Source organism: Coturnix japonica, chromosome 1 (assembly GCF_001577835.2).
Source record: "Coturnix japonica isolate 7356 chromosome 1, Coturnix japonica 2.1, whole genome shotgun sequence".
NCBI lineage: Eukaryota > Metazoa > Chordata > Aves > Galliformes > Phasianidae > Coturnix > Coturnix japonica.
The window spans coordinates 158,917,830-158,944,765 of record NC_029516.1 but is presented as its reverse complement, the minus strand read 5'-3'; the positions used below and the strand labels follow the sequence as shown (position 1 = coordinate 158,944,765).

Sequence of the window (26,936 nt, the reverse complement as noted above, 5' to 3'; positions counted from 1 at the left end):
CATAAGTGAGATTGAGAAGTACACAGATATTCAACAAATAATTTTTATTGTAGCCCATCATTCCACACTGTCAGTGACTACTTCTCATTTATTACTTCAGTATAAAGATATAAATTATAATAATCTCAAGATTATTACGTACATTTTCACTGCAAGGTATGCAAACAGTCAGCTCAGCCATGTGAATTTCTCTGCCCACTTCCACAAATTATGCCACAGGGATCCAGCTCTTGTAAGCTGATGACATTAGTTTACAATTGAAACTAATATACCATATAATAATACATGTATACAATCATAGCAAATCAAATCAGCTAAGATTAAATATATGATTTTAGAATGAGAGAAGTTTGAAAGGAATTAGAAACTTTTCATCTGATCATAACAATCTGAACTTCAATGTCTGTCTGAATGTGAATTGGAAGCATTTCCATATGGGTTCCAGAGCTTCCTGATTACTTCTACTTTTTCTATCAACATCAGGTTTTTCCTCTGGCAGGAAAATGCTACAGCAGTGCTAAGCTATTTCTGTTTCTTCATCAGTGAACTCTTCGGTCCCCAAAAAGGCAGTAGTGTGCCTCTTATTACATGCGTGAATGCCACCGAATTGTGAAGTCAGTCTTAATGTACTTCTGATGTTCATACTATATAACAATACAAATCTAGCTCGATGTGTTATATAAAAGCTTTAATGAAGATAATGTTCCATGAAGATACTGTATGCAGTCTGTAAAATAGTTTTCACTTGCCTGAGTTGACATGTGACTTTATTTCACTTTACAGTTTGTTCAAAATGACAAAAGAATTTAAGGAATGGTAAAATGATTCAAATGGTCTTTCTACTAACTGCTGTAGTTTTGCATTCTATCCCCTCTTTCAGCCTCTCATACATGTTCTTCTTGCATGCAAATAAATATACTAAATGTAAAAAGAGGAGAAGCTCCAATGATTGATGTGGTTTGTTTGTTTGTTTTTTTCAGAAGAATGTGTATTGTATGAATATCACTGGTGCAAATTTGCAAGACTTCACCAGTTCTTCTTAATTTCAACTTGAAAAGGGGTTTTTCAGTGTGAAGCTTTTCCTCTTTTTGCTGAAAGTCCCAGTATAGTCACAAACAGTCCAGAGATGTAAAATGATTATAACTGTATAATTATCAATAGAATTATAGTTGTTTAATGTATTAGTGAAATAAAACAGTTTTATATTTAAAATTTTGTTTTCCAATTGCTTATTATTATTGCTTTTTGTATGAGAAAATGACAATTAATACAGAATAATCATAATGATCTAATCATAGAATGGTTTGGGTCGGAAAAAGACAGGTTTTTGTGAACAAAACTAGTGAAAGCATATTTTTACTTTTTTTTTTTTTCCAATTAAAGAACAAAAACAGAAACAAAAACATATATTTCAATTAAAATAGTATTTTGTCTTCAGTAAGCACATAACTGTGATTACACATAACTAATTCCTGAAAATAACATGATTAACCTGAGTGGGCTTACTGATAAGTATGCAATATCAAAACATTAAATATTCCAGAGATAGCAGAATAGCTTTTGAACTTGAGGCCCAAACTGACCTTAAGGCCACAGTATCATTAGTGATGGACAGTCTTTCCATATCTGGATATTAATATTAAAAAAGTCCTGGATTCCTGGGCCTCTGAATCATGAAAATCACAGAGGCTAGTCTCCAAATCAAGCTTCATAAAAATATGGAATAGGTTCAAGGTAATGTTCTTTCATGGCTACACATTTCCAGAAGGCAGCCTTAGTATCAAAGCGTAAAGAATACGCAGCTATTTCATCAGCAGCTTACACGTGTACTCCAACAGGTATGAATTTTGTGTGCTACATGCAGTGTTTTCAAGTACGAGACTTCCCCAGACAGCTATGAAATATCTCCATTTAGGGTTTTTCCTTTCAGTTCAGCTTCTTAAAACAACTCCAGGCCATAAAGGAATTTCTCTTTGATTTCTTCAAACAAACCTAAGGTTATTCTACGTAATTTTATCTCTTGAAAGTCAGTATCATCATTCATTACAAAACTCGGAGTTGTTGATTCCTCTAGAGAAGGACGTCCAACAGTATAAATTCTTATAGCATTTCACCTTTAATTGCTTGTTACTGGGCCACTAATTCTCTTAGAAATCATGGAATGTTATACTAATTAGAAAAGTTCTATGTATTTCAAAGCAGGCCATTGCCTAGGACAGCACTATTCTTTTGTTAGGACCAAAGCAATTTCCAGCAGTCCTAATGCTCGGGAATGATAGAACCCTTTTCTCTCAAGAAAAAATAATTTGTGCAGGGACCAAAACTGCACTGGGAGATGTCCCCTGTGGAATTTCTGAAGGGCTGAAAGCAATCACAAAACTCAGTTGGTTTTTTTTGTTTGTTTTTTGGGTTGTTTTTTTTTGGTGAAATGCATAATGGTTTTTAACCTTGCCTCATTAAACAGCAGTACATAATAGATTATGTATAAAACCCTCCACTCACACAATACACATTTTATGACAGATTGAAAACAGAACTGAGGAAAACAGGAATCAAGTGAGTTCCATCTTCCTGTTAAATGCTTCTAGAAGCCATTCCTGTTGCGATTGATTTGACCAAATGCTTACGTCTAAAGTGTGTATGTATGAGGAGGTGCAAGTCATCCCAGGCACTCTGTATTCGTCCTTTTTATGCAGAAAAGTTACCGCGTTTCAGGTGCAGTTCATTGCATGTCTACATCTAAAGTAATTCAGATAAATAATTCCTAGCAGGAGTGGATTTATCTCACTGACCATAAAAAGAGTCCGAGTTGTCTGGCTCAGATACTGAAGTCTTAGCTGTTGATATTTCCTGGCAAAATGAATCCCAGCCTCAGAGACCGCTGTGGTGAGACTGACGTAAGAACATGAAGATCAGAGAATTAATTTATTCTTTATCAGATTATGTTCCTACTGAGGAATTCATCTTGAGGATGTAGAGAACAGACACACAAGGAAAAGCCTAGGTGCTCCACCTAAAGACTTTTTGAAAGCTCAGCTAACTTCATGAGATTATGCAGTTTCAGAATAGAGATCCCTTTTCCTTCCACCCTACTGAAATAACCCTGTTAGTATTCTTAGAAGGTGTTTGGTTTTTTTTCTGCTCAAACCAACAAGCAGACTGTCTTGAGGAGAAATTCTGTTACTACAGAATTTCTGTAGCTGCCATCAGTCTTGTTTCTTGTTATACTGACATTTACCATGTGTGTACTAAAGGAAACAATAAGAAACTCAGAGGATCCCCGATGTTAGGATATTGGGCAGTCCTATGATACTGTATCTGAGCAAAAACTCTGCGAGTTATTTCTCCAAGCATATCTGTTTTTGTCAGAAGTTAGCAGTTAGTGCATCCTATGCTGTTAGTTACAGTTTTCAAGAGGGATTTAGATGAACACAAGGGAAAAAAAGCTTTTCTAAGTATTTTGTTTAGTCTGTCATATGTGTAATTGTCCCAGTTTGTCTTGGTTGGCAGAGAATGGTAAATTAGATTTAATATAGGAAGTCCTGTGTTAGTGACTTGATTTGTTATATGGTAGTTAGCTGGGCAACAGCAAAAGAAGTAGTAACTCATATATGAATAGCATCTTATAATCAGTACTAGGTGCCTGAATAGTGCACAGAACAGGAAAATATAATCAGGTAGATTTAAGCAAATGTAGTTCAGGCAGTGCATATGAATGCCATATATAAATCTGCACTGTTTTGCAGTATTGTTATTTTAAGTCACTTCAGAATCTGTTGTTTTCCACTAATAAGTTGTTATACCATCTTCACTATTTTCCACACAAGAAAACATTTGCCTGCACATTAACATGAGCAACTGGGACTGATAACAGCAACAAATTATTGAGACCATTGCTTTAGCACACTTACATTATGAGCTGCTGATTATCAAGTCTCATTTTTATTATGAATAAACATAAACTGTAACTTTTGAAAGGTTTTCGAGTGTAAACACAGAAATAAGATGAATGCTGCATATGTTCTGTTTACTTGTAAACTTATTTTCTCTGGTTTGTGGCTTGATAGGAAGCTATAGAAACAAATAAAAATGATGTAATTCTAAAGATGGGGGTAAGTATTAAGAGCCACATGCTTGTCACAGACACAGGATGTCTCTGCAGGAGACCTGAAGGAACTTCTTCCCTGATTTAGAGTAATTCAGCAGCAAAGTAAGGATGTAGTTTGATCACACTTTGAAAACTGTGTGTGCAGAGTACAGTGATCTAATTCCCAGGGGTAGGTTCTGAATTGATACCTCGTGTGGGACCTATCTGAAGGGACTCTCATCCATGAACATTACACTGTAGAAAAGTTGGCTGCTTTTTGGGTGCATAATACCTGTTGAAAAACCTCACTTATAGGAAGCACTTAAAACACCTATTTTATGCTATATATCCAAGGTTGTTGTGGGGGTTTTTGTTGTTGTTGTTGTTTTCTTCATTTTATAGCAGTGGAAATGAGACAGATGTTACCCATTGCTGTTCCTGATAAGCAGCTTCAGCTGCTGAGATTTTATTCTTATGTCTGAAATACTAGTTTTAATGAATGTTTTGAATTCTTGGTGATCTCTGTGCCGGAGAGGTGGGAACTGGTGAATATCCCTATGTTTTAAGGAATTGCAGTCTGGTAGGATTTCTTTAAATTCAGAAAATACTTTTTTAAGACTTGTAATACAAAGTGGAAGTTGTATAAATAAAGTAAGTAATTTTTGTTACTGATGATATATCTGTATATGACAAATTAAGAAATAATTGTTTCTGCTATAAAGAACCATTTTGTTTCTTTACATACAGATTATGTATTCTGTCATTCCAGAATTATAGAGCTAAGTTTTGCAACAGAAAGAATGCTTTATTTTTCACTGAATAAAGAGTATGTAGAAGTGTTCTTGAAGCTATACTTGGCAAGGCACTTCTATCAAGTCTAGAAGAATTTTTACACTGCAATAATTTTGTTCTATGTGCAGTAGATACGATCCTATTAAAATTTCTGTGCAGGAAGAATCAGACTATTATGGAAAATTGGAGGGAATAGTTAACATACTATATAGGATAAAATAAATTTGAGCCTCTTGAAAATAATAATTGGTAGTGTTCGTGTACTGAAGCAGTACATTGTCTGTACCAAAAAGTTATGACTTTAAATTGACAGAGATATGATGAAAATGCTTTCCAGTTAAAATCATGAGAGTTTATAGTAACTTGTGAATACAATTAAATCTTTATATTTTCCTTGTTTTTAACTCAAATAACTAAGCAGTCTCTTTTTTTTTCTTTACATAGCAGATGGTACGTGAACAATACACTACAACAACACCAGGCACTAGCCTAGAGAGGCCAAAGAATGAATATGTCTACAAAATTGGAATTTATGGTTGGAGAAAGCGTTGCCTCTACCTGTTTGTTCTACTCCTGCTAATCATCCTAGTTGTGAATTTTTCTTTGACAATTTGGATTCTTAAAGTGATGTGGTTTTCTCCAGTAAGTGTATTAATTTTCCATTATTTTTATATTCTCTTCTTTTTCCTGCCTTGTCTCTCCCCTTATTTCACATGCACATTAGCTTCTCTGTGTGCAGTACATGGTTCTTTCTTATTTCCCTATTGTAACTTGTACTTTGATATATACATACGAATATATACTTACGTTCTATCTTTGAGTATGTATATCTGTAATGTCTGTATTAGTAATAACTATTTAAATTATTAAGGTTATTGGTACCTTTTATTGAAGTGGGTTCTAACCACTGTGAAGAATGTGTATTACTGTTGTCTCACAGTCTCTGTTTAGTTTATAAATACACGTGCTGCAGTTTTTCTCTCATATGCTGGAATTCACTAGCGTTAAAAGATTTCTGGCTTTTTTCTTAGTTTCCTTTTCCTATTTATCAGTATCCAACACTGAACAATTTATTTGACCAAATAAATAAAGCTCAGAGGTAATTAATACCACTTCACGCCTGAGGATAAGCAGATGTATTATTCAGGAATAACTGTAATATTTTTCCACTGTCATATATGTTTTAATATTTATAATGTAATTTTGTGTGTAGTCAATTGAAGGGTAACTTACAGAAGTCTGCAAGATGTAACTTTAGTCAGAATGCAATAAAATGCATCAATGAATATTGAAGCTGAGGTGATTCATCCCTAAACACGCAGTTGTGATGCATAGATGATACGAATAGATTTGTTACAAGAAAAACAATAATAGTAAATCCTTACAGCTCTGCCTCTGCCATTGAAGAAAGAGTGCTGTGAAGAAAATCCCCATTATCTGTTACTAAATGAAGGGCTTTTTATCTCTTAGAAGCATTTCTATATTCTACATTCTCTTGCTATAAAGGAAGTAGGTTAATTTTAAGTGCTACTTATGGATACATTACTGCTGCTTGAATTCCCCTCTAGTGCCTTCCCCCACATAAATTCTTTTCAGCACTGTTATTGCCATACATATTACAGTGTGGAATATCTTAGGTCACATATAATTTTTCTGTTAGGCAGTTCATATGAAGATGAGCAGTTAGTGCCAGTACATCATGAATCACAAAGTACACGAATAATTGTTGAAGTGGTTTCCTATGTGGCTTAGATTTATATTTTTTTAATCAGATTATAAATTTATTTTCTGTTGCTTTGGATTCTCTGTCTGAAACTAGGTATTCTCTAGCATAGTCAGGACTAACAGAATAGCATCAGAAACCGCACTTTCACGAACCACTACTTTTTAACAGGTACCTGTGAAGAAGGCACCAAATGTGTCAAACTTTTGAATGTCCTTATGCCATGGCAACAAGACCAGTGTAATAACAGCTTAAGTAGGTCATTCTTCTGATGGGTGGACTATGCCTGCCATGGCTATAAAGTTCTTCCTAGTTCTCTGTCTAAGAATCTGTAATCCTAGCATATATCCAGTGAAATATTGACTTAACTGCACTGCCCTGCTTTGCATGGGGTAATTTAGGGAAATATCAAATATCATCTAGAACAAGACTAATATAAGTACTAAGTACACGTAGATGTCACAACCCTTGAGAATAGTATGTGTGTTTTCATTAAGAACTGGGAAACTGTTTTAACAGGATGTATCTGTTAACATGAGAAATAATTTAGAAGATATCAGAGTTAACATTCAAAGAAGTGCTGTTAGCATCTAAGAAAGAGAATTGGGATAACAATGTGCCCAAAGAATAGAAATGTGATTGTAGTGTGATGTGTTGTCTGCTAAAAAACAAAAGCCAACAGGACAGTCTGAGGAATTACAAGTTGCTCAGTCCTGAGTTCCTTGGAAAATAATGGAGCACATCCACTTAGAAGACAATTCGAGGTCCATGAAGGTGAAATGGGTAACTGAGGACAGTCAGCATGGATTTACTAAGGGTAAATGCTGATAAATCAATGTCATTACAAGCTGTGACAAAATGTTTGGATTTATAGATGAGGAGAGAGCACTGGATGTCATTTACCTGACTTCAGCAAGGCTTTTGACATTCTCCCATAATGTTATCATATCTTAGTTGCCCACATGATGGCTGAGCAACCAGATGGGTTGCTGGACAGTAAGGCCTGTGCAGTAGTTATTACTCCATTGTATTCTACATGGAAACCTACATGGAGGCCTATAATAAATGTTGCAGAAAAACATATTTTGAGACTGTTCCTATTTAACATCTTTATCATGACTTAGAAAAGGTAAAAGAATATATAAAAGAATATATGCTTATCAAGTTGGCAGCTGACACCAAGTTGTAGATACCAATCAAAGCTTTTAGAACTAGGGTGATGTTCAGAAGAGCCTAGGCAGGATACAGGAATGATTCAAAATTATGATGTTTAGGAAGGACAAATGGAAAGTCCTGATGCTGGAAAGAACAAGTCCCAGCCTGAGACACCAAGCAGGAGACAGCACCATGAGGAAGGCCCTTGGGTTGCTGGGCCACAAGCTGACCGTGAGCCAGTGTCCACCATAGCAATAAATGCAACAGGTCCCAGGCTGTGTGAACAGGGGCAGAGCAAGGTACCAAGAGAAGTGATTATCCACCTTTACGTAGCACTAATTACAGTGTATGTATAATACCGCTTCCAGTTTTGAGGCCCCCAGTAGAAGAGTGATATTGACAAACTGATATTTTTCAAAGTTTTGTCTTGTGTTTGGCTATCTGATGTTGCCAGGAAACTCATTAACATTTCTTATGCTTCTGAAGAACAATAAATAAATGCTTCACAGGAAAACCTAATTTAGTTTTCTCTTTCACATTGTTAATTTTAATTGATAAAAAATGACTGTGTAGTTTTAAAATGATTCATCAACTTTCAGCTTGTGACATGCTAATTTCAAGGCCATGTTAGATGCTGTCACATGAGATTAAAGTTCATCCTTGTGAATACTATCAGATCATAAAATACTTAACTAGAAAAATACTGAATATATTAGCTGTATGAATATTTCGTAATCTCCTTGTTGTTTTCCAAGTCCTTACTGTGGTATAGCCTATAGGACTGGGCATTCTTCAGTCTTTCTAATTAAAGCTTTTAATTTATAGGGAATAATTACATTTTTACTGGACTAGAGATAACACAGTGTAACTATCAGATGATTATGTTACTCACTTTGGAGACAGAGCTTCTGCTCTAATTAATATTTAATCAATTTATATGAAGAACAATCTAGAAAAAGAAAACATAAGCTTAAATTTACTATGAACTTTTTCTTAGATGATATAGATCTCTGGAAGAAGGTATGAGAACACACTTTCCCAGGGAAAGGAGAGATTAAAATGTGGAAGACTAACAACCCAGTTAAGTTCTGCAACCACATGTTCTTTTTTAAACAGTCATCGCTGCCATTCTTTATCCTTAGTGACTTTACTTCTAAGATGATCATTTTCAGTGGTCATCACATTTAATTGCATGGATATTAAGATGTCTAGATCTGTTGCACAAGTGAGCAAGACTTTTGAGGATCTATAATTTGAAATTAGATTCTCAAATTATATGAATATCTAAATGTCTCCCATAATAATTGGCCAACATACCAGTTCTGTGTTGACTTGACTCTAGAAGGCTGTTCGACTGGGAAACAATTTGGAAAATTGGACAGTGTTGAGCTAATCTGAATAACATTTTATGCGATACTTGTAGCTTTATAGAGATTAGATGCTTAGCAGGGGGCATTAACAAGAACTATTTGGCTTATTAGTTTGTTGCATAACTGATATGATTTAACAGCTATAATCTTTTACTTGTACTACTGCAGAGTTATGATTTCTGTGGTGAGTGGTTTTTTTTTTCCTTTTCATATTTTCTCTTCCATTATCTTTATATTCCTTAGGTAAAACAAGGCTCATGAGACTGATTTCACATTTTCTCCTGAATGTAATCATCTTCAGCTGCCCTACCCTGTTGTCACATATAGAATTGTTATCATAGTATTCTCAAACTCAAACTCAAGTGCAAACTCCACCTGAATGGAGGGTCACCATCTCTTATGTAACAGGACATCTTTTTCAGAAACCACACATTAATTCAATTATAAAATCAGGCAGACAGGTCTTCAGAGCTTTATCTTCACTGTGAGTTAAACACGACCTGAATCTGCACTCAATATAATGTTCTTCTGCCATCCATGTTAAACATGACCTGAGTCTGAGTCACTAATGAGGAGAAAGTCAAGACCAAATACTAAGGCTTTCATCAGTCTGTGGATCACCTTATGACAGGAGCAAACTGTATATAGATGCCAAGCACTCAATAGCAGTTCATCAAGATGTCTTCTGATTGTGACTATTGCTTTATTTATTGCAGGGGATTTGAACCAGGTGATCTTCAAAGGTTCCTTGCAACTCAAAAGACTCTGTGATTCTATGATTCTAAATTTTAACCTGCTCCTGTATCTGCACTTCATGTGGACATACTGACAATGGGAATCAGGAAGACCTCTGTACTTGTTGACTAGAAAGTGGTCTTCCACTTCACTAATCTTTTTCAGTTCTCATGTACAATAAATAATCGCTGTAGACAAAGTATTTATTTTGATTTTTAAAATTATTTTGTAAAGTTTTCTATAAACAGTGTCAATTTATTTACATTCAAAAGTATGAGGAAATATTGAAGAGGTAACTTTATATAATCATACTAAGCAATTGCTTTTCATATACCTTAGTTGGTAGATAATGATACAGGTCTAGATCACAGGATCATAGAATCGTAGAATGGCTTGGGTTGGAAGGACTCCAGGGATCATCAGGTTCCAACCCCCTACCACATGCAGGACCACCAACCTTTTATATATAATTTTATAACATTTTTATCATTGAGAGATGCTGTAACTCACCTCTACTGTGTATGTTGTGATTTCACACCCTCACCATCTATGACTATTACAAGTAGTTTGAAACACGTTAACTTATTGTGTAATTAAATAATTATTTAAACAACAATTTAAGCACTTTATAAATTCAGGCACTAAAGGAGAGTATTGCTTAAGGAAATATGAAAAATATGAAACTGATAATATGATGAGGAAAGGAGATTTCTAACTGAAAATCAAATAACACTCTCTGACAGCGTGACTTTCTAGACTGTGCAATAGCATGTCCTATTAAATTGTGGGTGACCAATCATTTGGAACATTTAAAACTAGACTAGACAGCAATAAAAGTGTACAATAAAGAACAATATCTTCCACAGCAGTAATTTTTCTTCACTGCAAAGGCATACACTAATGAATCTGTACAGCTTTCCTATCATTAAAAATGTATGCTTCACTGAATTAGTTGCCATTTGGAAGATGCTACATTTTTAATAATCAAGTAAAATAAATATATATATATATTATTCACAAATTCTAATTTTATTTTTTTACTGAAAACTTCTCGTATCAGAACACCAATATTCTGTAGTTTCCATTCTGAACAATCCTGAAGGGTTCCATTTTGCCGTTTTTCAATTAAGTTAGATAAAATTTGCCTCCAACTGAACTGCAGTTATTCTCACTGTCTCTATATGATAGTGAATATCTAATTGTTTTATGGAGATAGTAATAGCTGGAAAAAATAAGAGACCTATTGCAGAAAATCAGTAATCCAAGAACTTTGAACTTCTCCATAGTGTGATCTGTAGTTTTGATTAATCTGAACTGTACTATCAGTCAGATCATTTGTATGTAAAAGAGTGTGGAAGAATAGTTGCTAAAATAAAAATAAATCTAAGTTTAATTTAAGCTTACAGTTATTGGATTAATTCATAATACAAATTAAGATTTTTTAAAATCTGATTTTAGTGTACAAGCAAATTCAGGAGGTCTAAGTAGGTGAAATCATGACGGCTTGATTTCAACTATTGATGCTGCTCTACTAATTTTAGGGGAGATTTAAATGAGTCTTTGACAAACCCTCTGCCAAAGAAATAGCAGAAGTTCTGGTCTCTCCACCTGGAATATCTTTTTTCTTGAGCCATGACACAATTAGTAACTTTTAACATGCAAGTACCATTTTCTTACATGTATTTTTGCTCCCACGAGCAGTCGACAATATTCTGCTGTAGGGAATGGTGATGATGAATAATAGGCCTGATGGCAGTTGCAATTCATGGAGCTCACGAGTGACATTACAAAAGTCCATGAAACTTTATATATGTTTTTTTTTCTCCTAGTTCTGTCAGCTGACTTCACTACAGAAGTTAACCCTTCTTAAAGCCTTTTTTTGTTACCGAGGTTCGCATAATCAGTGAAGATTTACAATAATATTTCTTAGAAAATGTGAGATGGTGCAGAATGGTTGAAGACACTGGTGAAAACAAAATATTAGGTCAGGGACTTCAAGAGGACCTCCATTGGGATAAAACTATTGAAGCTCAAAGAAGCAAACATCTATTTTCCACTCAGTACCCAAAGTGTCAAGCCCAGCCTACTGAAATAGCTGTGAGGTAGAGAAATTGGACAAATTGGTTAAATTTCTATTTCTGCGCTCTGCATACAAATAATTTCATGCATGAAATCCAAATCCTTTCATCAGATCAGAAAAACACAGTTTCTCAGTTGCTTCTTTTCAGTATGGGATTCAGGAAGTGTCAGTTTTGAGTCCAGCACTAAATGAGCTGAGCCTACTGAGCTCCAGTGGAAATTGGTAAGACAGAAAAGTAATTACTGTTCTCAAACAGTGTCTCCTTCTGTTTGTTTACATTATTGATGGCTCCCAATCTTTGTTTATGTTGTTTATATGTCAAGTTCCTCTTTATCTGTTGTCTATTTTACTGGTACTCACAGCTAATGCATTCACTGCATTTCTGCAATGCTTGGCCTGGGGTGGGTGCTTCATTAAGACTGGGACCTTTTTGCACCAAAAGATTAGAAAAGAGTGATGGATATTATCTAACAATCAGTTTTCCACACGAATATCCCCATTTGGTAAGGTTAGAATTAGAAATCTATTTACCTAACTGCACAGATCTGCCTGCAGGACAATTTCAGGAGTACTAATAATGAATCATACTTCTGGGATTCCATTGTTTTATTGATTCTCTCTGTAATCCTCAACAGAAACTGTGTAATTTACAGTTTTTTTGTTTTGTTTTGTTTTGTTTTTATTTTGTTTTGTTTTTTAAAGAGGATGAATACGTAGGAAACAAAGTCAGAACAGAATGTGTCATTCTTCAGAATCATACATAGCCAATACTTCTCACTAAACCCTGTCTCCCAACGTAACATCCAAACCTTCCTTGAACACCTCCAGGGTTGGTGACTCCACCACCTCCCTGGGCAGTCCATTCCAGTGCCTGACCACTCTTTCAGAGTAGTATTTCCTTAACATCCAGCCTGAATCTCCCCTGGTGCAGCTTGAAACCAATCCCTCTAGTTCTACCACGAGTAACAAGAGAGAAGAGGCCAACCCCCAGCTCACAACAATCTCCCTTCAAATAGTTGTAGAGAGCAATGATGTCTCCCCTGAGCTTCCTCTTCTCCAGACTGAACAATCCCAGCTCCTTCAGCCACTCCTCATAAGGCCTGTGCTTCAGACCCCATGTCTTTGAAGATGTCTTTTCACATGTCTCTGAAGATATTTTGAGTGTAATAAAGGTTTTACAAATCCCCAAATCTGTAAACTCTGGAAGTACATGACCACTCCTACAATTTGTTCCATTCCTGTTTTCCAATTGCTTATTTTATTAAGAAGTCTGCTTTTCATAAATGGAAAACCTTTATGTTCTTGGCTCTTCAAAGTTTAATACAAGATCTTTACACCTTGTTCTTCATTAATTAACAAACATTTATATTACCTGTTTTGTCCATTTTTTGAAGCTCTGATTAGTTGTCCTCCACTTTTAATAAGGATAACATCTCCATACATACACTACGTACATTTTACAATGTTCTCGTATGTTTGAAAGAAGTTACTTTTTTTATAGCTTTTGAAATTTCTCCCAGTTAAAAAGCTTGTCTATCCCTCATTTCCTACTCAAACAAAATGATCCTGAGAATTCATATTTCTCCACACTTAAAATAGCCTCATATGTGCCTGTTTGCTACACTTCCCTAAATACTTATTTCTTTATATATGTAGTTGTGGGGAAAATGTATTCAATAACAAATAAATATAATTCAAACAATAAAGTTAGGATGTAAATGGAAGTACTCATTAATTGTGTTGGGAAATAAATGAGTTGTCATGAAACTTTCCCTTGACTTTTTATTTTGAAACATTGGCTTCACAGGCGCAAAACAGATAAGTTCTTTTCAAAAATGTTTTAATTCATCTTTAACCAAAATTGAAGGAAAAAAAAAAAAAGTGTTGTATCTTTGTAAACGTGTGATCAGATCATACAGAGTAGGGCAAGAATTTGTACCACTTGTCAAATAAATTCTAAGTATAACTAAAAGAGAATTTCAAAAAGCTCTCATATTTCAACTTCATACTTCATTTCTTTGTCATTACTATTATTTATTTGACATATGGTATAATTGATGTATGCGATATACATCTTAAGTTACGATATTATTAATTCATAACATTTAGCTGTATTAATGCTGCTGTGGTAAAGGAGGTATTATTGTCAGTTCCACACTAGGATTTACTATGATAAAAAAAAATTGAAAAAGAAGTAGATTCCCACTGTACTCTGTAGGAACTACAGCAATTTTCTTATCAATAATGTCAATAGAGAACCATTATAGAAGGTGGTTTTATTTTTATATTAAAAAAAAAAAATCTATATGGGTTGGGTTGTTATTAGAGATTAATTATTTTTAGTTGCAATCATTGCCATTTATATTAGTATATAAATTTAGAATCTTCATTATAGCCTCAAGACGAAACATGAGATAAAATATTTAATTCATTCATTTCACATGGATTTCAACAGGGCTTCTTGAGAGATGTGTCGTCTCTTTGTCCTTTTCTCATCTCACATTTTTGTCATTCCGACTCTTTAGACAGCAGATTCTGTCAGGCTGGAGATGTCTGACACTGTGTACTTACAAAAGGTGCTGAGACCCAAAGATGATTTGTCCCCTAGTACAAATGGTAGGATTACATTACTGGATAAATCCAAAGTCTCTGTAATCATGTATACCATGCAAATATCCCTTATTCATCAGAGATACTCAAGAAATGTATTATTCAGGGAAAATTAAAAAAAAAAAAAAAAAAAAGTCTTTGACAAGCTTTACAAATAGAAGAAATCTAATTCCTTTTCTTTGGCTAAGCTTCATGATTGTAAATGTTATAATTATAGATTAATTAGTCGATTTAAAGAAAACTCCATTCATGAATAAATATGCATAACAGCAGCATGTATTTCTAAAGTTGACTAAATCAGTCACAGAGAATATAATGCCGGATGTAATGGGATTTTTATTAGCAATTATCCAGCTTTGAACTGTCTGTCTGAAGTGAAGAACTTGGTCCTTTCTAAAAAAGAAAATGAAGCTCGACCTGAAACTGTTTTGAGAAGCTGTTTTTCCCCTCTTGAGCAATACTTGTTGTAGTTAATATATTTATTTCAGAAGGACTGCTATTCTACATGTTACTACAGAAAATTATCTCAAAAGTCTGCATCATAAATATTAATTCTATTTTATATGAAGTAAAAATGTTTCTGGCATCTTCCATAGGCTTCCTTATAAAACTCTTGAGCTCTGAGTGGCCATTTACTTTTCTAGATCATGATATATTGGAATATTACCAGCTGTCATTCTAAGCATGTCTGAAAGTTGCGTTTCAATCTTTATCCAGCATTTTGTGGGTCAGGTGGGATTAACTTCTGTACCAAGAATGCTTGCTGTTGCTAACCACTCTGATTTGACCAGTATTCTTGACAGAAAAGACTCCATTGTCATCTGAGAACAAAAGTTGGATAACCTTTTCTATCTGAGCTTAGGAAACAGAGTCCTTGCAAAAGAAAATGAGATGAGGCATCCGTAATGTTATTATACCAAGCACGTACTTAGCACGAAAATAGATATTGTAAGTCAAACAGAGAGTTTCATCAGATTCATTACCAATCCTGTTTTTGCTGATTGCTCTTTAACAATCTCTACCCACAGCCCTATTATCTCAATGAAACAGTTCAGTCTTGTTTGCAAAGCAAGTTCTCTAAATAGTAATAGCTGCAAGAAATACTGCAGTGAAAGCTGGATCTATAAAGCCATTAATTGAGCTACCTTTGGGGCACAACAAATGGTGTTTCAGTTCGAACTTGCCAAGGTCTTTCCCTGGGTTGACCTAAACATACAATCTAAGTATCCAGTAAGTAAGAAAAAGTACTTACCTGCAAGGGAATACTGCATCCAATCTGCTTTGAACTGAATATTATTATTGGCAATTATTGTGTGGACTTTTTGTTAAGAAAACTTGGAATATATGGGAAGCTGAACTGAAGCCTGAGACAAGAAATACTTAAATTTGAGATGTGTATGTTAAAACAAATGTTTGATTTAAATTAAAGATTTTATTGTTTCAGCCATCCTAATATATGGATGTGCTTTTCTTTCCAGTATTTTATTTCTTCCCAAAAATAGAAAACATGCTTTTGTTTGTTTGTTTGTTTGTTTTGTTTTTGTTTGTTTTTTACATCTCTTAACTACTGTATTGACCACAAGCTTATTTTCCTTTACTTAGAGGAGTCTGAGTGTAACAAGCTGAGAAGGTGCAGAAGCCTTGATGATATGATACAATAAGAGCAGATTTTTTTCCCGTATATTGAGTACAGATGTGTATCAGTTTATATGCTGGTAGGAAAATGAAGGTTACTGATTGAATTTAGATGTCTAGAAACATTATAAACTGAATGAAAGTTCCTTGTGCCTAAACTCATCTCTAAGGGCCACATGCCTACAACAGCAGATTTCTATATTATTACATTGGCTTGTAAAATAAATCCTGAATGTATGTTTGATTCTCTTCCGAATCTTTAAGCAATAGTCTGCATGGTGCTCATCTTAGCAAGCCATTACAAGTGCAAGAGCCCTGGAGTTACAGCTGTTTGTTACTACTGTTGATATACCCAAAGTTATGTGCTCTTCTTTACATGTGACCTTCTTGGTCATAGAATCATAAAATGGGTTGGTTTGGAAGGGACCTTAAACACTGTTCAGATCCAACCCACAGCAATATACAGGGACATCTCCTACTAGATCAGGTTGTCCAAAGCCTTCAGGCCTGACCTTGAACACCTCCAAGGGATGGAACATCCACATTATCTCCAGGCAGCCTGTGCCAGTATCTCACCATCCTCATGGTGAAGAATTCCTTCCTGACGTCTAATCTAAATTTACCCTCTTTTACTTTAAAACCATTATCCCTTATATTAGCACTACATTCCCTGATAGAGTCTCTCCCCGTCCTTTCTCTAAGCTCCCTTTCAGTGTTGAAAGCTGTGTATAAATTTCACACCAAAACCTTATCTACTCTAGTCTAAATGACTACAACTTTCTCTGTCTTTCTTAATAGGAGAGGTGCTACAGTCCTCTTGATCGTCTTTGTGACCCTCCTCTGGATGTGCTCTAACAGGTCAATGTCTTTACTATCCTGCAGGCCACAGATGTGGATACAGTCCTGTAGGTGGATCTTCACCTGCAAAACCAAAGCAGAAGTGGGGGAATTACCTCCCTCACCTTGCTAGTCATGCTTTTGATTCAGCCCTGACTTTCTGGGGTGCAAGGGCACACTGCTGCTTCATGTCAAGCTTTTCCTCCATCACTACCCCCAAGTCCTTCTCCACAGGACTGTTCTTTATCCACTCATCTTCCAGCCTGTATTCATGTATTAGGATTGCTCTAACCCATATACCCTTGCACCCAACCTCATTCATATAAGGCCACCTCTTGAACCTGTCAAGTTTCCTCTGGATGGCATCCCCCACCTTCAGTATGCTGAGTATTGGTTACACAGCTTGGCACTGCAGATTTGCTTTGGGTGCACTCAATCCCACAGTCCATGTCACTAAGGAAGATACAAATAGTGTTGGTCCCAGTACTAGCTGATGAGGATCATCACACATCATTGATCTCTACTTAGACATCAAGCCATTGACTACAGACCTTTGAGTGCAACCATCCTGCCAATTCCTTACCCACTGAGTTGTACATCTGTCAAATCCACATCTCACCATTTTAGAGGTCCTTTGGATCTTGAGGGACTCTATCCTTTTGTCGTCCTCTGGAAGAAGTGGAAGGACCTTTCCAGATCTTGTGGACATTCTGAACATTTCTATCAGTTTTGTGGAGAACACAACTGCTTCCCTAGTATTTCAGATGAAAATTGTTTCACATTGATCATGTTCCAGAGTCTAAGAGAATGACAGTCCATCCAAGATGGTCTTCCCATGCAAATGTTCCTTACCTAAGATTTGAGTGGTGGTCACTACTTATTTTAGACAGCTTGGAGTACCTATATGGAGGTAACTGATTGAATAGTAGTCAGATATCCTACATCAAGGTTCTGAATCAAGGAACTTTTTGGTGAGCTTTTATGGGGCTTGAATACTCTCAGAGCTTACATTTACTATAGAATCTCGTCTCTCTTTCTATAAGTCTTTACCTACTCAGGAGCATTTTCAAGTAATAAAAAAAGTCTTTTACTGCTCTGGAAGGCATACTGTTAGACCAGTTAGTATCTGACAGTTTTGAAATGAATAACTGTTGAGAACATTAATGCTGAATTGCATCTTCCCTGTATAAGGTTTTAGTAGCTGCCAGCAGTTCCCATATCAGTAAGCTTGCAGCATCTGCAAAATCTGCTATGTGTCTACAGAGAGTTACCATTTTATTTTTTTACCATTTCCTATATAGCTTAGTACCTGCTTTGCTGAGAGCAAATGTGAACCTTTGTGAAGGTAAGTAGACAGCATAGGAGTCTCAGGATGATATGCACAATGGTGTGTTAGAGCTCAAGACTGGCACAATCAAGCATTGATAGTCACCACCATCAGGATAACAGGAGTGCAGGTTTGCCATACATCTATTCTGTTTAATGAAACATTCACTTTTTTCCCTCTCATGTGATATAACTGCATCAGTCTGTATCTAACTTACATTCAAGTCAACAGAAATATTTTTATTCAAGGACAAGTTTATTATAATATCCTTTCACCTAATAAGAAAAGACTTGAGATGAGAGCAGATAATCAGATCTTACCTTTAGTTCATTAAATTCAGGGCTTTTGTTTATGGTATTTCTTTAAAAAATTCTGATGTGTTCTTATTTTTCAAAACGGTTTGCCTTAACACCTCTGTTTTTTTATACTGTTGAAATTATCTCTGTTCTGTGTTTCAAGTCAGAAAAACATATCCCTATATCACTCAGTGGTGCCTAGGAATTGTGCTTACAAAAGCCATAGGTGGCTCATCATGGGCATTATTTTAGTTTCGCCTCATGAGATGTATCAGTTTATACTAGCTACTTTTTAAAAGCTTTGCAGTGTCCTAGAATTTAGAAATTGGATCTAGTGCCATTGTGAAAAGTCAGTACGTTGCGTATTTCAAAGCAGTAAAATACTTGAAACTAAATAACAGGTTCCATAAATAGCTATTTTAAAAGCTTCTTTCCTTAAATAAATCCATGCTGAAAAGGAATCTTCTTCTGTGGAATGAGCTGCTAACATGAGTATTTCCTACCTTACAAAGTATAAGCCATGCTTGTTTCTTTTCATCTCTCTTCAACCCTATAAAGGAATAATTACCAAGTATTTTTCACTGAATTGTGGTTATACATGTTACTTAACACTTTGCATATAAAATAATAAATAAGGTAATAATGAAGAAGGTGATACCTGTGGGAAGTCTGAAAGTCTTCATTTTTCACATTATCAGTTCTGTGGTAAAGAATTCTGTGGTGAAGGAAGGGAAAAGTTTTAAACTGGTTGGAAAGGGTAGCAAGTGGAACTGGGCTAAAACTGATAGGGGAGGGAGACTTGGAGAGAAAGGAAAGTACAAAAACTCGCAAGTGACAGAAAGGAATGTAATAGTGTGAGAGGTGGAGCCTGAGCCTACAGTCAGAAGAGAAATAAATAGATTCAAGAAAGAAAAAACTATTGTTTTTTAATCCATTATTGAAAACAGATGCAAATATAAATCTCCCTTTGTCTTTTCAATAGGCTTAGAAGTATTGCATCCTGTTTGAAGTGTACCACTGATAGATGATGAGTTGTGACCGACCATAAGATTTGGTTTTGAGCCTTGTGTAAAACTTTATTGTTCATTGCATGTTTAGAAGGAAAATACTAAAGATACTTCAGCACAGGCAGTACGAGATCATTTCCTTCTGAGATAATGACTGCAAAATTGTATTTTTCCTTAAAAATACCTACTTCAATGTTTCTTGAAAGCTAGAATTCATTAAAGAAAAGTGCTCCAGGAATAAATGAGAAATTCTGACCATTTTAAATGAGTTGTGAGTACATTTATCCATAGGTTTGAGGCAGGGAGCTCTGGAAATGTTCAGTTTATGAAATGAAAACAAATAAACAAATAGAGTAACAGTTTTAAAATGCACATAATTGTTACTTCTCCTTAGACTGGAATGGGGCATCTACGTGTTACAAAAGAAGGCCTTCGTTTGGAGGGAGAATCTGAATTCTTATTCCCACTTTATGCCAAAGAAATCCATTCTCGAGTGGTAAGCAAATAATTGTTCTATATGGTGCTGGAATAAAATTAATGCAATAATTAACAGTTGGGTTTATGGTAAGTCTAGTTACCTGTCTGAGAAAAAATAATGTATATATGTGTATATATATATATTAATGAAGTATATACTATATGCACAAAATTTTCCATGCTTTTTAGATATATATGAACATTGAATTAAATGTACGATGCAAGAATACAATAAATATTTTACAAGCATGATCATTGCGTTACTGAACAGATATTGCTGCAGATTTAACTTCTTTTTAGGTATATGCTTAAAAACTGCTCAAAAATGAATTGGAAAGGTCAATGTACACAAGTGATGCTAAAATTTTAGGAGTGTGTAGAACATTTATTATTTTTACTGAGACTGTTTTTCTTTCATGCTACCCCATGAAACTGCTTGTTTTGTTTATTCGTTCATTAAAAGCTCATAAAACTCTTTAAATATATATAAAATTATAAGATCTCATAGGAAAAACTATTATTTCTCTAATAAACTCAATTTTTGCCAGATCTTGGGCAGCAATATTAAAAGTGTGACACTTTAAATATGTGTGTTTATAAAATCTACATAACTAAATCGAAAGATTTCAGATTCAATTTTGCTTACATAGACAGAAAATTGTATTATTATTGAGGGAAAATATGAATAGCATACTTGGTCGAAGAAAGCATTTCTTAAGCAGATATTGACTTTAACACAGTCTAAGTGTGTAAGAGTGTTGTATGGCAAGTTTCAATTGGAGTACTGAATTTTTCATTAAGAAGAAAAACCTGAATTCATTTTGAGTTATTTACATGAATACTGAAACTTGCATAGGTATACTGGCAGTTTGAGAGAGTAATATCGGTTTCTTGCCAACAAAAAGAAATACTTTTCAGAAATATCTTCTGTCATCCAAACTCATCAAAGAGTAATGAACAATATAACCAACCAGTGGGACATTTCACAGAATAAGGGCCTTCTCAATGAGATTAAAAGCCAAATTTGACTTTTTCATTCCATCAGACACATTAACCATCCTCACCAGGTCACTGAAAGGAATGGTATGAGTCTCATTCAGGTCTGAGACTTCTGTAACTAATGAGATAGTTAGCGTTGGAATCAGTACAGCAAGAGAAAAATTAAATAAATGTATCAGATAACATAGTTGATGCAGAGTTTCGAATGAGTTTGTTGAAATGCTCCGTGACCGAAATTCAAGTGGTACCAGTGTACCTTCTGTCTATTAAGCTTTTCCTTTTCTCTCTTTCTGCAGTAAATATTTCCAGTAGGAAGAACAGTTCATTTAGACATAGAGATCCCATTACTAAATCTGTATTTTCACTTTGTCTCTTATATTGTGTTCTCTTCTGCCTCATAAGCAGTGAGAACACTGTGCTTATATGAATTTCCCTTGAGGTTGTTTATCCAATAAGACATGTAACTTTTTAAAACCAACATAGCTAGTACTTTATTTCCTCTGCCCAGAAAAATACTTGTGCAATGTTCAGCTGCCCTTTAAGCTCTTTTAGTATTCCTTCCATCTTCTAGTAGATTTAGTACAATATGGAAAGCAAGAGGTGTGGCAGCATCTAATATACGCTTAGCTGTCTAATGACCCATCGTGATCATTAGTAGCATGTATTAATTAGAGCCTGGAGGCTACTGGATGTCTCTGCCCCCTATGAACTGATCGTTCATCAGGGTTTTGTTTGTTTGCTTGCTTGTTAGCTTGCTTCCTTGTTTTTAAAACATTTAAACTCGATTGAGCATAAGCCTCCAGAGAGGCTTAATTGCCTGTAGCTTGCTCTCCTGAGTGTCACTCTATATATTTATTATCATAAAGTTGCTTATTTGTTATGGCTTCTTTTACTAAGTTCATCTGTTAGAGAATTGGGCTATCATAGCAGCTTTCTCTCTTGCCTTAAGTGTTTTCTCTTTGCAATATTCTAACAGCTTTTCTCACCTAATGAGGCCTCCAAAGTGCTAAGAAAATATGTAGCAGAAAATCAACTTGCTATGCATCATCTCTGGAGCCTATTACAACTTTATGCCTTCATTATGCCAACACAGCATTGTGGGCAATACCATTCCATTTTATCTTATACATATTCATAGCAGGATGAAAGATTCACATTTAGAAATATGTTACTAGATTTTAATTAGTCAACAACATGTGGAAGTTGCAGGTCTACAATGTCATTTATTCATACTTACAATCAATATAACAAAAGAATAATTCACTTTTTAAATGGACAGCAGTCAAATAAGTTTAACAGAGATGACCAGCTCTGTGGGTGATTTAGCATAAGTACTTAAACATAATATATTTACCTGATCTTTGTTGGCCGACATAACTCATGAATCAATAATGATTTAATAACTGCTATGTGTTACAATTTATAAAGCACATTTCATTTGTCTTGCTTATTTAGTAACTTCTTTTGAGCAGTTACTACATCTTCCTACATTAATTTTAATAAAAATATCTAAATTGCACTCCAAATCACACATGGCTTTTACCACTGTTACTGGGTAAGTTTTAACAGCAAAATACTTAGCATAAAATGTGTACAAAATTATCAGGTTAACTCAAGCTCTAAGCATGATTTACAATATTTCAGCAATTAGAAACCCAACTGGTTATCTGGGAACAAGGATGCACTTTGAGGTCACAAACAAGCAGCTTGCTAATACCCTCTTTGTATCACATGTTCCCTAATACTTTGACCTTGTAGGAAGTCTCTGTTGTGTATGGAAAAGTAGCAAATGTAATATTCAAACAATTTTTTTTCCCAAGAAATAATATGTTATCATTCATGTTCATCAGCCCAGTATTGTAGCTTTTGGCCACTGGAAATGTTTTCTATAATTGCTTTCTTATTTTAAATCTGTTATCATTTAAATAATCAAAAATGTTTGTCCAAATTATTTGATAACATCTGTGGATGATTTTGTAACTGCAAAGCTCTTTCAGTGACGGATTTAATATAAACATAAGACTATGTATTTTGAGAATTGTTTACAATTCTAAGCATTCTGCTGAATCTGTAGTTTTTTCTCCATACTTCAGGACTCATCACTGCTTCTCCAGTCTACTCACAATGTGACTGTGAATGCTCGCAACTCTAATGGAGAAGTCACAGGCAGATTAAACGTGGGTAAGTCTTACTATCACTTATTTTAGAAATACTTTTATAAATACTTCTAGGGATCTTGGATGATACGAATAGTTAAACATGATTTTCTTTTTATTATTGTTTGGGCCATATTTGAATAATTTGCTTACAACTTAATAAATACCAACAGTGACTACATGATCAAAACTTTACATATCACATGGTCAAAATTTCAGTGATGAGGAATATATGCAGGTGATTTTTCCACTCCATTCTGTTTGTGGACTCACATCGTGGCACTGGCTGTTTACCTGTGCTGAGATCCAGTCCCCATCCTGACTGATGAGAAGTTCTCAGGATTGCTTTTGGGAAGGGCTGACTGCAGAGCAGATCACTTAACACCACACTAATTTGTCCAACTTCATCCCTGTCCAATTTGCAAAACTTGTTGATAAAATCTTGTTATATAGTAACCCAAAAGCCTGATGATTTTTTTGACAAGCTGTGTCCCACCTGCATGAGCTAGAACTGCCAAAAGGAATGTTGTAATGTAAATGTGTGTGAATATTATGAATTGAGTGTAGGTGCTTAGCAGGTGAGTGACCCCATCATTAGTAGGTGCTTTTGCATAAAAGGGAAAAAAGCTGTTCTGGTTTCTGCCAGACTCAATTCTATTACCATATTTTACTGTACTCACAACGCACTTAGAGAACTGTGCCCCTGTGGAGATAATGCTCCTCCATATTTCAAGCTAAAAACATGACTTACCACTGGTAGGAAGAAGATCTCTCACTTCTCATGGAGATATTTCTGCGTTAAGAATAAGAAGAGTTGCAGGGAAAAAATACAGGCACTGATGTACTATAATTGAGGTTTGAAATAGTCACCTGTAGTGTGTCATTCTTATTGACAAAGAGAAATGTAGTGCTGAATGTAGTGTACACAACATATTTTACTGAAAACTATTTTTATTATTGTGCTGGCCACTGAGTATGGATCATACCTTTGGAAAATGAAGCCTAGCAAAGCAACTAGTATCAGACCTTAATGTGCTTGGACGCCTGCCTGCGTGACCTGGTGTAGGGAACCTCCTTTGGGAGGGGGTCAGACTCAATGATCTCTGGAAGTCCCTTCCAACCCCTACCATTCTGTGATTCTGTTTATCTTGTGATCTTCTGCCTCTTAAACTGTTCTCAAGGGAATGCCCAATAGTTGGTGCTGTCCAGGCATGCTGTACCTGGCTTAGGCAAAGAGTAGGAAAGAGTAGGGTTTAAGCTACAAGACCTGCATTTCAAATCTCTTAAAGGAAGTTTGACTATTAAAGCATCTCAGGTTCAACACTGAAGCAGGGAACTTCTGACATCACTTTGGCCTGCTCTTTTCAGACCTGCTACAGTATATATTTAGGTAAGAGAGCTGAATAACAATCTGAGCCTGAGAAAATCAAAGTATATCAAAAGAAAGTGATGAAAATGTATTTACATACTACTTGAAATTTATTCATGTCAGAGTAATTTCTTTCTGACTGTTTATCAAATTCATTAATAATTGGTCTTAAATGATGATAACTGGGGTAGTTCGCACCAGTGTAAATACTAACATGAAATATTACTAGTATTAAATAATACTAATTTTAGACTGAATGAAAAGTGCTGGATGGCCAATGAGGTGTTAATACTGTAAAGAAATCTTAATACCTAAAGATGCGGTCAAGCAGCAGTGACCTGGGCAAGCAACAGTCTACCAGAGTAAACGACTATCTACAAATTGCTTGAAATTTTGAGCTGTTCTTCATAGCCAGTCAAAATGTATGTATATAAGATGATGTTCCCCTATAAGAATTCTGAAAAATAGTTGTGTAGTTAATTCAATTCATATGCACAAGCCTTTGCTAAAGAATCAATGCCTTTAACAATTGCCATCGCACTGAAATTGCCTAATATTCCATTCATTTTGTCAGTATGAACAGTTACCATAGAGAAGCAGACTTATGCATAAGTTTGAGATCATTCCAAAGATGAGAATATAATCTCACTCATAAAATCATAACAAAAATATCTTTTAACTTACAGAAGATTGTGATTCAGATGATCTGCTAAATATTTTAATGACTTACTAAATGTGATTTTAATAGTATCTTCAATAGCAGTCACAGGAGAGATGTGAAACTAATCTTGAAGAGTTTCCATGGAATTCTTCACATGAAAATAACACGTATTATCCTAGAATGAACAAGGTTTCTGTCATGAATCACTTCAAATGTGAGCAGCTTTTATTTTATCCTTAGAGCACTTATTTTAAAGCTTTTACATTCTTATACATCTTGCCATACATCTTGCTGAAATTATGTGGACATTGTGGCTCTTTATGAATGCTGCAGACTTTGCTGTGTTTTACACTTTGTTCCATAATTACACTGATTTTCAGAAGCCTCAGTGAAAGCAAATATGTTTGACAGCCTGTCAGGAAAAAAAAAAAAAAAAATAGTAATAATATTAAAAAGCATAAAAAATAAATTAAAGAATATAAAACAACCAAACACTGAGTTCCTTCATATAGAAAAGCTGTCACCTGCTGGCATTCATCAAGGATTGTTGAATGTTTAAGGAGACCAAGCAGTGGATGTGAGTCCAGTAGCATGGTGGATGGTGCATTTTAGCTGTGGCAAGAGTAGGTTGCCTCCACTAGTACAGGTATTTTGGAATGCATTAGGGAGGTCCTTGTTTATCACGGATGAAAATGCACAACTAATGGTGGTGACTGTGATGAAAAAATTCCTGTGCTACATGAATTTTGTAGCTGAGAATCTGCTCTATCAAATAGTGCTCTTGTGCTCATGAATCTGTTGTAATTTCCATGTAATTAAATAGGAGGCATTACTTTCAGAGCAACTATGCAGCCCAAGACAATTTTTCTTCACTCTGTGTAACACAGGCAAGCAAAAAAGTTGGAAACCCGTGATTTACACCAAGAAACAGTGGTGTCAGTATCTTCAGGCCATGAGTTCAGTTCAAATTATTAAAACTAGAGGGAATTGATTTTGATAACTATGTTATGAAGCTGTTCTGCACTTTGAAACATGAAATCAGCAATACTGTGTAAGCATGTGAATATGGTAAAATTCAAAATGGCTTATGCAGTCTGAAAATAGAATTACAGACCCTTTTCATATACAACTAGGCCAACCTACCCTCTTCTTTCAGGCAGGAACAACATTCTGTGGAAGCAGGTGTTTGTCAGTACCTCAGATGTGGATTCATTGGCGTTAATTGCCATCTGTAAACTATTGCTCTCCAATGTCAAATTATTACTGTTTTTTTCTATCAGCGTTTTGATATTTCATTCTCAAGCAATGGTATTTTTTTCATTAGAGACATAATAGGAAGAAAACAGTGTTAATGAAGCATGATGTGTGGAAGAGGAGCTTGATGGTGTTTTTATAGGGAAAACCCTGAAGCTAGTTTTATAAACTTGAGTTAATTAATAGCATTGTAAAATCATTTAGCTTTTCCTTCTTTACTTTTCCCAGAAGGCTTTCATTACAAACTTCATTTTTGTCCAAATAAGTTCTTTCTTATCTTTAAGATAAAAGCCAGAACATATTTCTTGAAGATCTTTGTACTGCAGCAAGATTATTATTTGCACAACTTTAATTGCTGTCCAGCTG

The 26,936-nt window shown here is 35.1% G+C and overlaps 1 protein-coding gene across 10 annotated transcripts in view; it reads left to right on the top strand.

The window, feature by feature from the left end:
- Positions 1 to 26,936, top strand: part of SGCG (sarcoglycan gamma) — a 103,591-nt gene that overhangs the window by 45,252 nt on the left and 31,403 nt on the right. For 2 of the 10 annotated variants that reach the window (XM_015852137.2, XM_015852140.2), the window contains 4 exons: positions 1,692 to 1,734; positions 5,327 to 5,521; positions 20,049 to 20,150; positions 23,224 to 23,311. In XM_015852137.2, the coding sequence (XP_015707623.1) occupies positions 5,327 to 5,521; positions 20,049 to 20,150; positions 23,224 to 23,311 (385 nt within the window). In that variant the 5' untranslated portion in view covers positions 1,692 to 1,734. The other 8 variants (XM_015852135.2, XM_015852138.2, XM_015852141.1 and 5 more) reach the window with 5 other exon arrangements.